Source organism: Brassica napus, chromosome C4 (assembly GCF_020379485.1).
Source record: "Brassica napus cultivar Da-Ae chromosome C4, Da-Ae, whole genome shotgun sequence".
NCBI classification, from domain to species: Eukaryota; Viridiplantae; Streptophyta; class Magnoliopsida; order Brassicales; family Brassicaceae; genus Brassica; species Brassica napus.
In genome coordinates, this window is record NC_063447.1 from 40998137 (window position 1) to 41012530 (window position 14394).

Genomic DNA, 14394 nt, shown 5'->3' on the forward strand with positions numbered 1-14394 from the left:
GACCAACGGCGTCCACCCGAAAAGAGTTATCAAAGCCTAGACTTTGATAGATTTTCATCGCTTTATCCCCTCCCGCATGGGTCTCAAATAACGCAAGAAAATCAGTATCGAACTTCTTCAAAATGTACCGAATAGAACGTCGGAAATTGGGTTTATTTGCCCCCCGGCAATTCCAGAAAATGCAATTCATCATCTTTATTACGATAAGGTCTAATTGGATTACTGGGGAACCCTGTCATGCGAGGTCCAAAATCCTTCCGTCCCCCTGCGCTTCCATCTGCGCCTCCGTCTCCCTTTGTTCCATCTCACTAATGGTACTATCCATCGGATTCTCCAACTCTTCATCTCTTAGTTGCAATGGCTTGACCGTAACTCTGGGTTCCACCACACTCTCCTTGAAGGCACCCCCAGCTCTCCCTGCCTCCAAACTTTCCACTCGCAGTCGTTTCCCCGACTCCGATAGACTGACTTCCCCTTTAGTGGGCCCAAACACCAAACCTCTAGCGGGTTTATTGTTTAAATTTTTGGGCCTTCCTCGTGCTCCTTCTACTACTTTCTTCCGAGCCCATTTCTCCTTATTCACCATTTTCGAATCCTTTCTTATATCCACCTTCCCTCCAAAGATTAGAGTTTCTTTCCCTTGCGAAATTTCCTTGTTCTCATTTCTTTTGATGTTCATAATCTGATTCTCCTTGTTCTCCTCGCCAGACATAATCTCTTCTCTTGATTCACTTCGATCTGTATCCAGCTCTAAACTACCAAATTTGTTGGATATCGCAATGTTTGTGATTCCCCCGGTCCGCGGGATCTCTTGGACATTCCTGTCTGTCTCCCCGCCGGCTTCCGCAGTCCTGCCATTCACCAGTCGAGGCAGTATCTGCGTCCCTCTTCTTGAGCTCCTCACCGGAGTAAAACCATTCTCCTGTACTATTGGTTCTTGTCTAGTGGGTGATCGCGTAGCTGACTGTGCCTCCGTCTGTATAGCTACTTCAGCCAATCTTTCCGCAATTGTTCTTGGACATCCATGAACCAAGTGTCTATAAATTCCGCACTTTGAACAGATCTCAGCTAACCCTTCGTAAGCTACAAAGTATCTCCGTTAATTAGGACTGTCCCTTTCAACGGCTTTGCAAGATTAACTTCTACACAAACTCTTGCAAACCTTGCTCTTTCAAACTTCAATGTGGTCAAGTCAACACGAACTGGTTTACCCAAACCCTTGGCAATACCCATGAGGATCGATCGATGGTAAAAGTTCACTGGAATATTTGTCAACCTGATCCAAACCGGCGTCGTAACGATGTCATCTCTTAACGAATCGAACTCCGGCGACCAAGCTCTCACCATGAGATTACTGCCAAAAGCCCTCCATGGACCCCCTGTCAGTGCCGCCAAATATTCATCCTCCTTCTCGAAACGAAGCATAAAAAATTTTCTGGGTAGGTCCATTACATACATTCCTCCTTTAGGGTTCCATAACTCTCTTAGCTTCTTTCTCAAGGCAGAGATCGGGACGTTACTTCCCAAAACCCTAACAATCATACACTGCTTCCACATCCCATTCATCGCTTCTAAAACTTCTGGCTCAATCGTAATCGATGGTTCTCCATCCTATCCATTCGGAAACTCCACTCGTAGCCTCTCAGATACAAACGCATCATCAATCAAACTCTCTGGAACCGGCATACCTCCTCCATTCGTACCCACCACTTTGGATGCATACGAGGCCGCCGCATCCGGTGGATCCCCTGGTGGTCTCGCTCTCTCTCCCACATCCATCATGGTTGCATCACGATCTCCCGACTCCGAACTCCTGCCCTCACCAATCGCCAAAACCCTAATCGTCATATCCCGCCGTTCGTTATTTCTCCTCACCAATCACCAGAACCCTAGATTAGACGAATATCAAGTAAGTTTAATTAAACAAGAAAAGGGAAAAAATAAAAAATTACTAGTCACATGAACATTGCAATTGCAAGGAAGTGTGCGTGACAGAGGGAAAGAGGAATGCATAGCAAAAACACGTGCCCCAATAAATCTCATTGGTCAGTGATTTTCGGCGATGATGCCAACACGCATGCTTCTTCCCCTTTTGCAAGTAGAGCGCCTATTCAATTGTTAATAAAATATCACATTTTTTGTTTAAAACGTTGACTTATTGACCATCTTACCGTGTAAGTGATTGCTTCCATTCCCAGTTTTTTTTCTTATTAGAAGCTGACTTTAAGGAATTAAAGTGGTACTTTACTGAAACAATACATAACCAAACTTGACGGATCGCTATTAATTTTAGTGTCTTTTTAACGAAAAAGGGTATTCTAACACTATGAGTCGCATTTATTTAATTGATTTGATTTAATTAAAGAAACAGTGTTAGGCTTCCTCGTCCTCTCTAATGGCCACCACTGCTGTTGAAGGATGAACAAGAAACTCAAGACTTTGAGCTCCGTAAGCTTGTCTTTTCTATATATTGCTCTTCTTTCTTTTGCATCATCGATAGGAGTTGGTGCTTTTCTTTTCTTGTTCACGTCTTGCCATTTCAAGGTCTTCTGGACTTCCAGGGAATTGCAAAAAGAAAAGAGAGATAAAGTTGTGCTAGTTTAGTTTTATCTAGCTTGATCCAATTGAAGTTTTCGGCCAACATTGGATGATATGAAGGTTCCTTGACCATGGAATTTCAAGTCTTTTTTTGTGTAGTTAGTGCATTTGCTTTAGTGGGTTTGTGCTTATTTGATCTATAATTCTCTCTTCCGCAGCTCTGCAATGTCAGACAGCGAAGTATGTTTATAGATGCACGATCTTCACATTGTGGCATTGTTGATAAATGAGATCATTCGCTCTTGTCATCTATGAGTTTAGTGTGTTGTTGTTGATCTTCTGTTTGTTGCTTTTTCAGGTATCACTAAATATGAACCAGAAAAGAAAGAGCTCGTCTCTTCGTCGCTTGTTCACTTTCGTGTTTTTGCTTGCCGTAATTTTCCTTATAGGGAATGCGTTTATTACGGTAGACTATAAACAAGTATAACTTTCTTCTGTAACCTCAAGACTTCACATCTTAAGCATATCTTAAATCTTGAATATAAACTGTTTTGGATATAATTCATTGACAGGGCAGTATCTCGGGATGGAGTTCGATGGTTAGACTAAATCTTGGAAAACTGAAAATGTGCAAGGTTTGTTGGTTCGTTGATATAGCTGCTACTCTAGTTTTTATGCACATAAACAAGTTTCCTTGCCTGTCTGAATATTGATGACTCTTTTCGTGTAACTTTGTTGAATTAGACACCACTTAGGCCTCTTGGAAGCGAGACGCTACCGAGAGGCATTGTTGCAAGTACATCCGACTTGGAAATGCGACCGTTATGGGGCGCAAAACGAAATAAGGTGTTTACCCGTTACCAGCTATTTCTCAAGTTTCTCTTGAGACATTTCTTACCGCACTTGAGAATCTATTTTCTGTTTTTTTGCTCAGAACCCAAAACAGAACTTATTGGCTATGGCAGTCGGAATAAAACAAAAGGAAAGTGTCAACAAGATTCTCAAGAAGGTAAACCACAGAGACTGCCTCTTGGTTATGAAACAAGTTTGATGTGATATCCACCTTCCTTTTGTGGCAGTTCTCATCAAGTGAGTTTGTTGTGATGCTGTTCCATTATGATGGCACCGTAGATGAATGGAAGGAGTTTGAGTGGAGTGAAACTGCTATTCATGTTTCTGTTGTAAACCAAACCAAGTGGTAACTACCTTTTCTGACTCATGAATCTGATATAATAGCATTTGGCTGTACAATTTTGTTTTTTTTTTAAATTCGTGTTAGGTGGTTTGCAAAGCGTTTCCTACACCCGGACATTGTCTCAGCATATTCTTACATATTTCTATGGGATGAAGATCTCGGTGTTGACCATTTTGATGCTAAACGGTAATATTGTTAGACAAAGAGCATTTTTTTGGTTTTTAATTTAGTAAACATGTGAAACTAAAGTATTATGTTATCATCAGGTATGTTTCAATAATTAGAGAAGAAGGGCTTCAAATATCGCAACCAGCTCTTGATCCTAATTTGTCTGAAGTGCATCATCAACTTACTTCACGAGACAGCAAATCGAGAGTACATAGGTATTTCTCTCATGTTCCAATATTATTCTATCCAAGATGATCACTTGATGTATATTATTGCAATGTCTTTATGTGTACCAGGAGAACATACAAAGTCATTGGTAAGGCTAGGTGCAACGAGAATAGCACTGGACCTCCTTGCACGGGGTAAGAACACTTACTATCTTGTCTCCTTCAGTGAAAAGCATGACCAGATAATTTAACTCATAAAAAAACTACCTACATACAGATTTGTCGAAATGATGGCTCCTGTGTTCTCCAGAGCAGCCTGGAGGTGTGCATGGCATATGATTCAGGTATTGCATTAAGTTTGATTTATTATGTCTCAGACTGTGAAGACCATCACCATCTGTATGCTTGAACCGTTTTATTCTTTTACAGAATGACTTAAACCATGGATGGGGTATAGACTTTCAGCTTGGATATTGCGCACAGGTAAATTATGACTAAGCCATGTCAATACATCCTTTGTTGTTTTTTTGTTTCTGAGAGTACTGTGTTGTTGCGTTGAATAGGGTGATCGAACTAAAAACATTGGCATTGTTGATTCCGAGTATATACTCCATCTTGGTCTTCCTACGTTAGGAGGTTCGGCTGAAAATAAGGTTTGATACTGCCTCTCTTGCCAATCCTTTAGCCTAGCCTTTATTATTTTTATTTGGAAAGTAACAATAGTTACTGCATATAAGCAGATAGATTCGGAACAACTTGATAAGACCAAGACTGAGGATAGTTCAGACAAATCGGTATGCAATTCAATTCATTTTCTTGTAATTGCTCTCTCAGTTGGATATAGTCTAATAGCTGTTGTCATGCAGAAACCATCATCAACTTCTCAAATTTCATCTGCTAGATCTGAGGTAAACTTGTAACCAGTCCGGTATTTGAAAATATGATATCAGCAGTCTCTTCTTAAGGTTCATAGACTGTTTTATATAGCTAAAAAATCTCTCTTCACAAAAATCGTTATTACATAGGTTCGGAAGCAGACTTACGCCGAACTGGAGACCTTTAAACACAGATGGAGAAATGCTGTCAAGAACGATGAGTGCTGGATAGACCGTTTCCAACCATAGAGGATTTCTTGTTTTGGACCAAATTATACAATTCATAGAAAAGCAAAAGACACGGAGAGATGACAGCTTAAGATCTTTCGATGCTGTTAACCAATTAATGGAGGTATACATAGAATTTTCCAATACTGGAGATTCTACTTTGATGATTCTTCTATCTCTCGATTTATAGAGCCTCAAAGTTTAGCACAAAAATCTTACTAATGACTTATATATGTACCACTGGAAATACACAAGGTTGTGAAATAAAACTTGAGTTTTTTCTTTTAACAAATGGGGTTGTCCATGACATCTTTGTGTTTTCTCTATCTTCTTGCGGAGTCGCCCTAGTTAGATAAGAGCAGATTTGCTTATGATTCTTGAGATTAGTCCCCCAATCTCTTCTCCGCAATCCTCTTGGACATGATGACCAGCCTAATAATAAGATCAAAACCGGTTAATGTTAGCTTTGCTGTTTATTGAGGTCTCATGGGTGCAAAAGGAAATAGTCTGTACCATTGGAAGTTCAACGAGATCATGTCCTGAACTCTTGCAGAACTCTTCAACTCCTTGATAGCTCAGCCACTTGTCTCGCTGTCCCCAGCACACGGTGGTCGGGATTTTCCAGTCTTTATCCATCAGTGAGGTCCTCATTTCTTCTGTATAGCCCTGTCAGGGAAAATCCATATGAATATTCCAATCTTACTCTAGATATTCATCAAACCTTGGTTTTGGTAAGGAACCTTAAGCTCCTTCTTCATGGCCCTGCTGATGGCGTTAAGTGCAAAACCAGAAGAACCTGAGGTCAGATAAGGTCTTCGGTAAACCATCGCATCATCTTCTTTCATTTTGTAAGGACCACAGCTCGTCAAAGGCTTGTCACTTGCTCTCAGAGGATCCTATTGGTTTTAGATAAGCCTTCATATGAGCAAACAGTTAAGAAGCAACTTTGATGGAAACAAACCTGAGAGAAAATCTCCCCGAGCAAAAAGTTGCTGAATACAGACAAGGTTGATGGAAGTTTAGCATGTTCGGGAGTGAGCTGCAACCGCAACAAACACAGTCTCTAAGTAAAGTCAGTTTGAAAGAAGAGAAGAAAATGGTACGTTTCAATTTTTTGTTTAAAATCCCTTCCTTACAGGAGGATTCAAGAGTATGAGATTCTTGATCTTCTCTGGTCGGTTTCTTGCGCATTTAACCGCAGCAGTTGAGAAGTATCCCTGATTAAAAAAGAGAAGTTAACACTGAACATACCTGTAATATTGCTCCGTTAGTTAAGTGAGGATACTTACCTGCACAACCAGTGAGACCTGAGTAGTAGTAACTTCATCAATGAATGATTCAAGCGACGAAACATACTCTGCAAAGCCGCAGATCATTGTGATAAAATCTTGTAAATTTATCAAGAAAAAGTCTGTTCACAACAACTGGGGACAAGATGTTACCGTCTAATGTATAGTTGAATCCATATCCAGCCTGAGGCTTGTCAGAAAATCCAAATCCTAGCCAATCGAAGGCAATGGCGCGGTAGTTCTTTGACAGGGCGGGAAGAGCTTTCCGGTAAGAGTAAGACTAGTCACAATAAAAAAAAATGCTCAAAATCTGAAACTTATTCAAGATAACAAGATGGGATGTGTTTCAAGTCAAGTGATATTAATTTACTTACCTGGGATGGGAATCCATGGATGAGTATAACAGGAGGACTGTCTACCTTCCCAGATTCCACACAAAACCACCTATGGATACCAAAAATCATAAGTCCTAATGTAAGATAAGAGATGAGAAGTTTGTAATCCTACCTGAAAACATCTTTTGAAGCTTGAGAGCTAGATCCCATTGTTAGTCCGAAAATGGGATCTTTGGCTTCTTCACCAGATCCCCCAACTCTGTGAGCTTTAACCCATTTGCCTTGCTTTAACCATTCATCTGATGGACTCGGTTGATCCGAATACTTCCCTGCCATGAAGAAACCACAATTATTTCTTCTTTTCCTACTAAACCAAGAAGAAGAAGATGATGATTAAAAGAATGGTAAAAACCTCCACTGAATGAGAATCCATCTCCAGCAGACACAGGAGCATCAATAAGATAGTCCTGTTAAGAAACGAGTTAATTATTGCTCAATGTTTTATCTTTCAGTAAACTGACTTCGAGCATACATCTTTGTTATTGGACTTGCAGATGATTCCGGAATGTTTTGCAGGAGAATATCTGGTGAAGTGATATGAAGCAGGTGATGCAGAGGCCGATGTAAGAGATGATCGGAGCTGATGAGTGTGCAAAAAGTTAGGGTTCTGAATATGAACAGCCATTATATTTTTCTTCTGATATGTGAGAGAGAGAGAGAGAGAGAGAGAGTGAATGGTTGTTGGTTTAAACCGTTGCTTCGAGGGTGAGATAAGCTTTATGTGGTTGACTGGCTTTCCCCAGTTTCGCCGTGACGGAGACATCAATATTATTTTCCTTCCGTCTCTTACGAGTATAACTTTTTTTTTGTGAAACAAGAAAAAAAGGAATATAATTGTTTTATAAAAATTTAAAGTGAAAATCTCGTTGATTTATATTATTTTAAAAATTTTAGCTTCGTCAATTTAAGAATTCTCAAATTAATCATTTGTAGCTATTTATTTTTTTCTGACTGAATATCAAACAATTTATTTGTTTGATTTTAATTTACTAGAAATGTGCATTTTAAACGCTTAACTTTTAGGGTTTATTTGCCAAATATCCAAAACAAAAATTGAAATTAGATTTGTAGAGAGATAGTAGAAAGAGATAGGAAGAGAAAGAAGGAGAGAGTGTAAGATTTTAATTATTTAGTGAATTATAGTTTTTTTTAAGGTTATATGGCCTAATTTCCCTAATTTTTACTATGTAATACACCAAACTATAAAAAGTTTTATCAAACGGACAATGTTGAGATTTATTATTCTAAATAGATGTTTGTCTCCCTACATTTTCATATTTTGTACCGAAACATTTATTTAAAAGATATGCAAAGTAGTGTGTAGCCAAATGCTATCATGTTTAAATTTGCCAAGAGCATATCCACCTATACAGTGCAGATAATTGTTTACTTTTGTTAAGCTACAAAAAGATGTTAAGCTGTAAGAGTGATTCGCATGAAAAATCTATTACAATAAAAGAGAGTTACCTCTCTCTATATGCCACCACGTCATCAGGAAATATAAGACGTTTTTGGACACTTGGCACTTCACCAAACCAGCCCGCGTCTGATTTGATTTTGTATCATCCGGTTTATCTCATGCCTCTATCCTGGACTGGGCCATTATTACAACTTTTCCTTGGGCCTTTGAAAACACTATGACAAGCTCACTAGAATTTTATGTTTCTTCTTCTTCTTTGCGGTTGCGACAGTGGACAATTTTTTTTCAGAACTAAAGGGACGTTCCAATCTCTCCCGTAACGTATCAATACTTCATTAATCTGTTCTTAACTCTGAGGTTTTGCGTGATTAGCCCACTCCTCCCACTGGAAAGCATTCAATCGACATCTTTAATCTAACTTTAAGATGATATTGTTTATTTTTCTTCGTGACCTTTGTGATTTCTCCATCTTCTTCCACTCACTTCATCTGTTATTGACATCATAATTCCTCTTCAACCCTCATTCTCTCTATAGAAAGCCAGATGCAAGTGAAAGAAAACCTAACAAACTAGGGAATTAAGATTCACCGAATGAGCACTACAAAAACTTGGCTTCAAGCGATCTCAGGGATCAAAACCGGAAAACAAAATAGCATAGCTATTTCGAGAAAAGATTGTGTCTCTCTCCCTTGTCCATGGTCAAATTGGTCCTCCAAAAGTCGAATCGTTAGTTTGTCTTTGCTTCCTATTTTCAACTCGAGTCCTCGATTTTCAAATAACTACCGTGTGACTGGTAGATTTTAGAGTAACTAGGAGAAATAAAAGTGGAGGAACTAAGAGGAAAAGTAGCAGAGCAAAACATAAAGAAAATAAAATGAAATCAGGTGTAACTTACTTTCCACTTCATAAACAGTGAGGTAATAAAGTGTACTATATACCACCAGTTAAACAGTGGGGAGCGTAAGGGAGATGGAAATTAATTTTACCTGATTGGCAAACATATAAGTTGAACAGAGAGTAAAAATATTATCGCTAAACAATTCTCGCAGGAAAAAATTATCGCTGGAAGTGCTTTCCAGTCAGACACTACATATATTCTGCTCTGTTTTTTATTTCTTGCAGGAAGGATATTCGTCTTACCCATTAGGTAAATAGAAAACCCATATTAGCTTTGTTTTAATTATGTATTACCTTTCCTACCAATGAATTTATGCTAATTGAATATGTTAATTAGCTTTTGAACTCCATGTTTCAGCTTTTGAACTCCATGTCACAGATGTTTTCTTCTACTGATAGAAAGTTGATTTGGAGGCGTGTAACATGTGAGTCAGTCTCCACGTCAATCTAACCGTAGCAATGAGCCGACATGAGCCTCAAATGCTCTTGCTCTTTTTATATAATCTGTTTCTATATATTCTGAAGAAATATTTTTAAAAAATTAGTTACCTTTCTCCTGCCTAAATTTATATTAAGCATTGTATTCTTATGGGTTTGGAAGGCTGACAATCACACACTTAATGAATTCTGCAGGTATTCTTATGGGTGTGCAGTACTTCCTTCGACGTGCAAAGATTACGGGAAAGAAAATCACGGCTTGTCTTATCTTTGCAAGCCCTATGGCCGCAACACTCCGGCAGCGGCGTTCAGACTGAGGTTAGCTCTTGAGCTTGGGATTCATTGCTTGAACGTAATTTTTATAGTCTTGAGTTGGGTGTTTTGCGTTTATAACCAGCTCCAGTTATGGTAATTGTGAAAGTGCATTGCTTTAGTGTTGTTTTCTGCCGTCTACATGCCTTACTTACATCTTACATAATCTTTTTTTCAAGGACAATGATGAACGTGGTGAAGATCTTTTGTTGGCTGCATTACTCTGCAAACTCATACATGGTTGGTTAGTAATCGAGCCTGCATATTTGTCTTTTTTTTTTTTTGCTATTATTGTTCTCAAACAACTAATATTGTTTAGATGTAACCATGTTTTGGTTTGCACCAGATAGCGATATGCTTTGTAGTTGATGGTTGGAATCAGAATAATACAGTTTCCTACCTGTTCTCAAGAAGCAATTCTCTTGCAGCATGTACTTCACTACTCTCTTTCTTTCTTATGTTGATAATTTTGAATTCTTTTACTAATTTGTTTTAGTTGTATTGCAGGTTATTTCAGAGTTTTCAACCTTTCCATGTTTGTACCATCCATGTAAATATACTTTCTTGGATTGAAAAACCAACTTCTCTTTTACAAAAAAAAAAAAAAAAAAAAAAAACAAGTTCTTAATATACCATGATGTTCATGGTAACATTACATGGTTCATGGTAACATTACATGGATCATGGTAAGTATTCAATCTTTCCATGTTTGATGCTAAATTATATTTTTTAAACACAACAAGGAAATATAAATGATCCTAAACAAATATCTATTCTATTGTATAATTAAATAAATTTTAAAAATATTTTTCAATGCAAACTGTAGAAATTAAAAATATATTTTGAAGGAGACTATATGTTTGATTATTTCAAATTATGAACTTATTTTACCAAATTTGAAATTATATTATTATGTAATAAGAAATTTATAACAAATAAAAATTTATAAAAAATCTTTATATATTAACAATGGCAAATAAAAAATTAAATAAAATTATAAAATTACATTATATATAGCATTAAAATGCAAATAATATATTTAATTTTTTTTAGGATTATATCAAAGTTATACATTTATAACATAGGAAGGAAAAAAGTAATCGACAATAAAAAAAAAAAGGAAAAGGTTATAGTCTTTGCTAGATTTAGAAACATACATTTGCTTTTTCCCCAAAAAAAACAGTTCCTATACTTTTGACTTTTGACAACAAGATACTTGAATTACTAATTAGTAATGATCCATTTGATATTGACATACTATATTGACCCATTTATAAGATGTATATTGTTTTAATTTATAAGAACATCTATATATCATGTAAATCCCAATTTAAATTTATATATGTTTGAATTAAATTACATAAAAACTTATGTTCAAATAATATACCTTCAAATCTAACATATTAAAAACAAAAATAAAATTTTATTTAATATTCAATCATTTATTTTGTCATTTCTATAAATATCTTATATTAAATGCTTAAATATTAGTGGATATGAATATTTTTTAAATTGTCATAAAATTCAAAACAAAAATACTAAATAATTATTATTTCTTACTACTACTTATAACTTAAATTGAAATTAGATCCATTTATTAGTTTTAATAATAGATAAGGATATATAAAATAATTATCAAATTTTTTTTAACTTTGTATATATTAGTTTGTCAAATAATAAACACAATCCAAAATATATATATAATAAGAAGCAACAAATACATGTGAGTTTAAAATACTTAATTGAATAAAATAAACAAACTATAAAATCTAGGTGTTTGAAAATAATATAAATAATTAAATATATATACACATAAAATTAAAACAAACACCAGTACGGTCGTACGGAACAAGCTCTAGTTTGTATTAAAATGTAATTTTCTTTTTGTGTTCAATGAATTTTGTTTCCATCAAATTGCTTATCTATTACTCAACCAATGTAATAAAATTCCCATTGAAAATTTGATAGACCATGGATTTTACCCATTTTTAGCCATGGTCTATAAGTGCTTTAATATATATTTATTACTATATAGAGTTTATTTAGAGTATTTACAGGTTCAGAGACGATTTGGAGGAATGTGATGATTTTGGTGTCTTTTGGAGCCTTTTGAGTGTAAACCTGCACAGACGCGTCAGATGTCTAGCTATGGATGGAGACCTTCCGACCGTTAGATTGAGCTCATTTTTTGGCACAAGATAGATCTTTGAGTAGCTTTCCAATGCCACCGGTTTGAGGTCAATCAGCATCCTGTAGCAGAAGTTATGCTTGTTTTACTGAAGAGTGGTCAGTCTGCCTCGCAAGAGGAAGCTGTCGAGGAGATGAAGGACTGTCGATCGATATCACAGCATTGGTGTCGATCGACAGTGATGCCAGAATATGGGCTGAGCATATTTTATGACCGACTGAAGCCCAGAAGTAACCCCAAATTACCAGAATACCCTTGGACGACCAGAAACCCTATTTATGTTATTTATAAGGCATTGTTGACGGCTACACGCTATCTAAGCTTTCTTTTATTCTTGTTCTAGGTTAGGAGAGAAGAGAGGAACTCCTTCAGAGTCCTCTTGGAACTCCATTGTTTTGGTTTTATTTATATTTTATGTTATTCATCTATGATTTCTGTGACAAACATCATGCATGAGTAGATCCACCTGCTAGGTTTAGGAATTTCTAGGGTTTTGAATGAATTTCTGAATTATATGACTCTTAGGATATCTAAAGATCTCTACATCAGGATAGCTTGTAATACTAGGATCTAGAGTAGTTGGAAAACCACGAGAGTGTGACTAATTGCTTGAACCTAGAATCATAGGAAAATTGAGAGGCACGAGAGTGCAATCAATTAGCGGAACCCGAATCCTGCTGGATTAGATACCTAGGCGCATACGAGAGTTGGTCTAGGAATCTAGTTGAACATAATCGATCAGATCGATAACGCTTGCCTAAGGCAGTGTCGATCGACGCTTATACCATAGCATCGATCGACACTCAATCCGTAGCATCGATCGACGCTCATACCATAGCATCGATCGATGCTCGATCTATGTTAACATGCGAGAGCTGAAACACTGAACTTAGTCAATAGTTTAGACTTACAGCGAGAGTTGGTTGTCTTTTGCATTAGATATCGAGTTCTAGAATCAATCCTTAGCATCTATAGTTTAGAGTTGTAATAACCTGAATGAAACCCTAAGTCTAGTAACCATCTTCCCATCAAACAACTCCCTGCCAAGCTGAACAATTGTCTTGTTCAACTTGTTTACTGCTTTATTTACTGCTTTGCTATATTTATTTACTGCTTTATAAACTATTAGTCTAGCTTAATCATATAACTATTAGATCTAATTGGTTCCCTAGCTCCATGTGAATTCGATCTCTAAGTACTACAACTCGACCTCTTATTTGAGAGAGTATAAATCACTCCTTAGTGTAATTTGAGTGATATCAAAATTGTACCTAAGAAATAATCAAAAGAAACATTTTCCGACCAGGGAAGATAAATAATAATAAAATCATTGAATCTAGCCTTTAGTCTTAACACCTCTTTTAGCTCCGTTGAAAACCTCAACCATGCTCCTGAATCTTGAATCATTGTGATTAACTCTCTTGAGTCTGTCCCAAAAACCTGGCACGTCGACATTTGTAGCATACACTCCATAGCCCAGGATAGCGCTTCAAGTTCTGATTGTAAGGATGATATCCTTCTTCTTTGGTTTTTGGCTCCCAAAAGTTGTATTTTCCCTCTGGAATTCTTCTATGTCCATCCATAACCATTGAAGAGTGCATCATGTCCATGAGCCATCGATCATACAAATCTCGGAGATTATGATTTGTAAAGAAGTTGTTTAGCTTCTGGTATATCCTTTCGTTTGCTGTGAACTTCAAACCATGCATGGCATTCTGATTCCGCATGTCGAACAGTTACCAATGGGTCTCTGTTTAACTTTTTGAACAATTTTTTATTCGTTACTTTCTAAATATACCAGATAATTCAAGAATATAAATTTCTATCCAAATATAGGTTTTCAATATCGTTCTTTCGCCAAAAGAGACAATCTATATCCATGTATTGACTTGAGGAAGAGAAAAACAAGGGCGGTGTAAGAGTTGCTGCTATAGACCATATTTGTATTGCTGTGGACATTTAAAAATTGCATGATTGACAGTTTCATTTTCAGCTTCACATCTAGAACAATGATTATTACATATCTAGAACAATGATTACTACATCACATATGACAATGGACCAGAATAATAGTAACAACTAGATGTCAAGATACCATTTGCCATATAAAGGAATGATTTTTTTACGGTGCTTTGTCCTTTCATTCTCTCAAGCAAAGATTTGAAGTTCTGCAATACGCGGTTCTGAATTCGGCACCTCTGTCTCCTTGTTAAGCACATTCGTAGCCACCCAATAAAGGTTTATTGTCAGATAACAAATCATTATGTGAATAAAGACCAAGAAA

At 36.7% G+C, this 14394-nt stretch overlaps 2 protein-coding genes and 1 pseudogene across 3 annotated transcripts; 1 reads left to right on the forward strand and 2 right to left on the reverse strand.

The window, feature by feature from the left end:
- Window positions 1-235: 235 nt before the first annotated feature.
- LOC106392902 lies at window positions 236-1848 on the reverse strand (annotated as a pseudogene).
- Window positions 1849-2253: 405 nt separating this feature from the next.
- On the forward strand, window positions 2254-5463 carry LOC106400956. Of its 2 annotated transcripts, none has more exons than XM_013841363.3 (15): window positions 2254-2448; window positions 2897-3019; window positions 3111-3173; window positions 3283-3384; window positions 3473-3547; window positions 3618-3736; window positions 3818-3919; window positions 4000-4116; window positions 4198-4263; window positions 4346-4412; window positions 4498-4551; window positions 4632-4721; window positions 4809-4862; window positions 4935-4976; window positions 5094-5463. In XM_013841363.3, exons 1-15 carry the CDS (start codon window positions 2419-2421, stop codon window positions 5190-5192), a joined length of 1203 nt encoding a protein of 400 aa, XP_013696817.1. In that variant the 5' UTR covers window positions 2254-2418; the 3' UTR covers window positions 5193-5463. The 2 variants fall into 2 exon arrangements, with proteins under 2 accessions (XP_013696817.1, XP_013696818.1); XM_013841364.2 differs by lacking the exon at window positions 2254-2448 and adding an exon at window positions 2480-2658.
- On the reverse strand, window positions 5372-7570 carry LOC106400957 (cis-3-alkyl-4-alkyloxetan-2-one decarboxylase). Its single transcript, XM_013841366.3, has 11 exons — window positions 7328-7570; window positions 7208-7262; window positions 6968-7124; window positions 6835-6904; window positions 6614-6740; window positions 6461-6528; window positions 6308-6388; window positions 6133-6210; window positions 5912-6067; window positions 5685-5837; window positions 5372-5603 (listed from the first exon to the last, which is right to left on the reverse strand). The coding sequence occupies exons 1-11, from the start codon at window positions 7478-7480 to the stop codon at window positions 5520-5522; spliced, it is 1182 nt and encodes a 393-aa protein (XP_013696820.1). The 5' UTR covers window positions 7481-7570; the 3' UTR covers window positions 5372-5519.
- Between the last annotated feature and the right edge of the window lie 6824 nt (window positions 7571-14394).

Bases quoted from the DNA above. Each gene is read 5' to 3' on its own strand.
- LOC106400956 (XM_013841363.3), top strand. From the start codon at position 2,419: ATGAACAAGAAACTCAAGACTTTGAGCTCC. The intron at 4,117-4,197 runs GTATTTCTCTCA...TATGTGTACCAG, and splicing joins AGCAAATCGAGAGTACATAG to GAGAACATACAAAGTCATTG. The intron at 4,863-4,934 runs GTATGCAATTCA...GTTGTCATGCAG, and splicing joins AGGATAGTTCAGACAAATCG to AAACCATCATCAACTTCTCA.
- LOC106400957 (XM_013841366.3), bottom strand. From the start codon at position 7,480: ATGGCTGTTCATATTCAGAACCCTAACTTTTTGCACACTCATCAGCTC. The intron at 7,125-7,207 runs GTTTTTACCATT...TCTTCATGGCAG, and splicing joins TGGATTCTCATTCAGTGGAG to GGAAGTATTCGGATCAACCG. The intron at 6,905-6,967 runs GTAGGATTACAA...TGGTATCCATAG, and splicing joins GCTTCAAAAGATGTTTTCAG to GTGGTTTTGTGTGGAATCTG.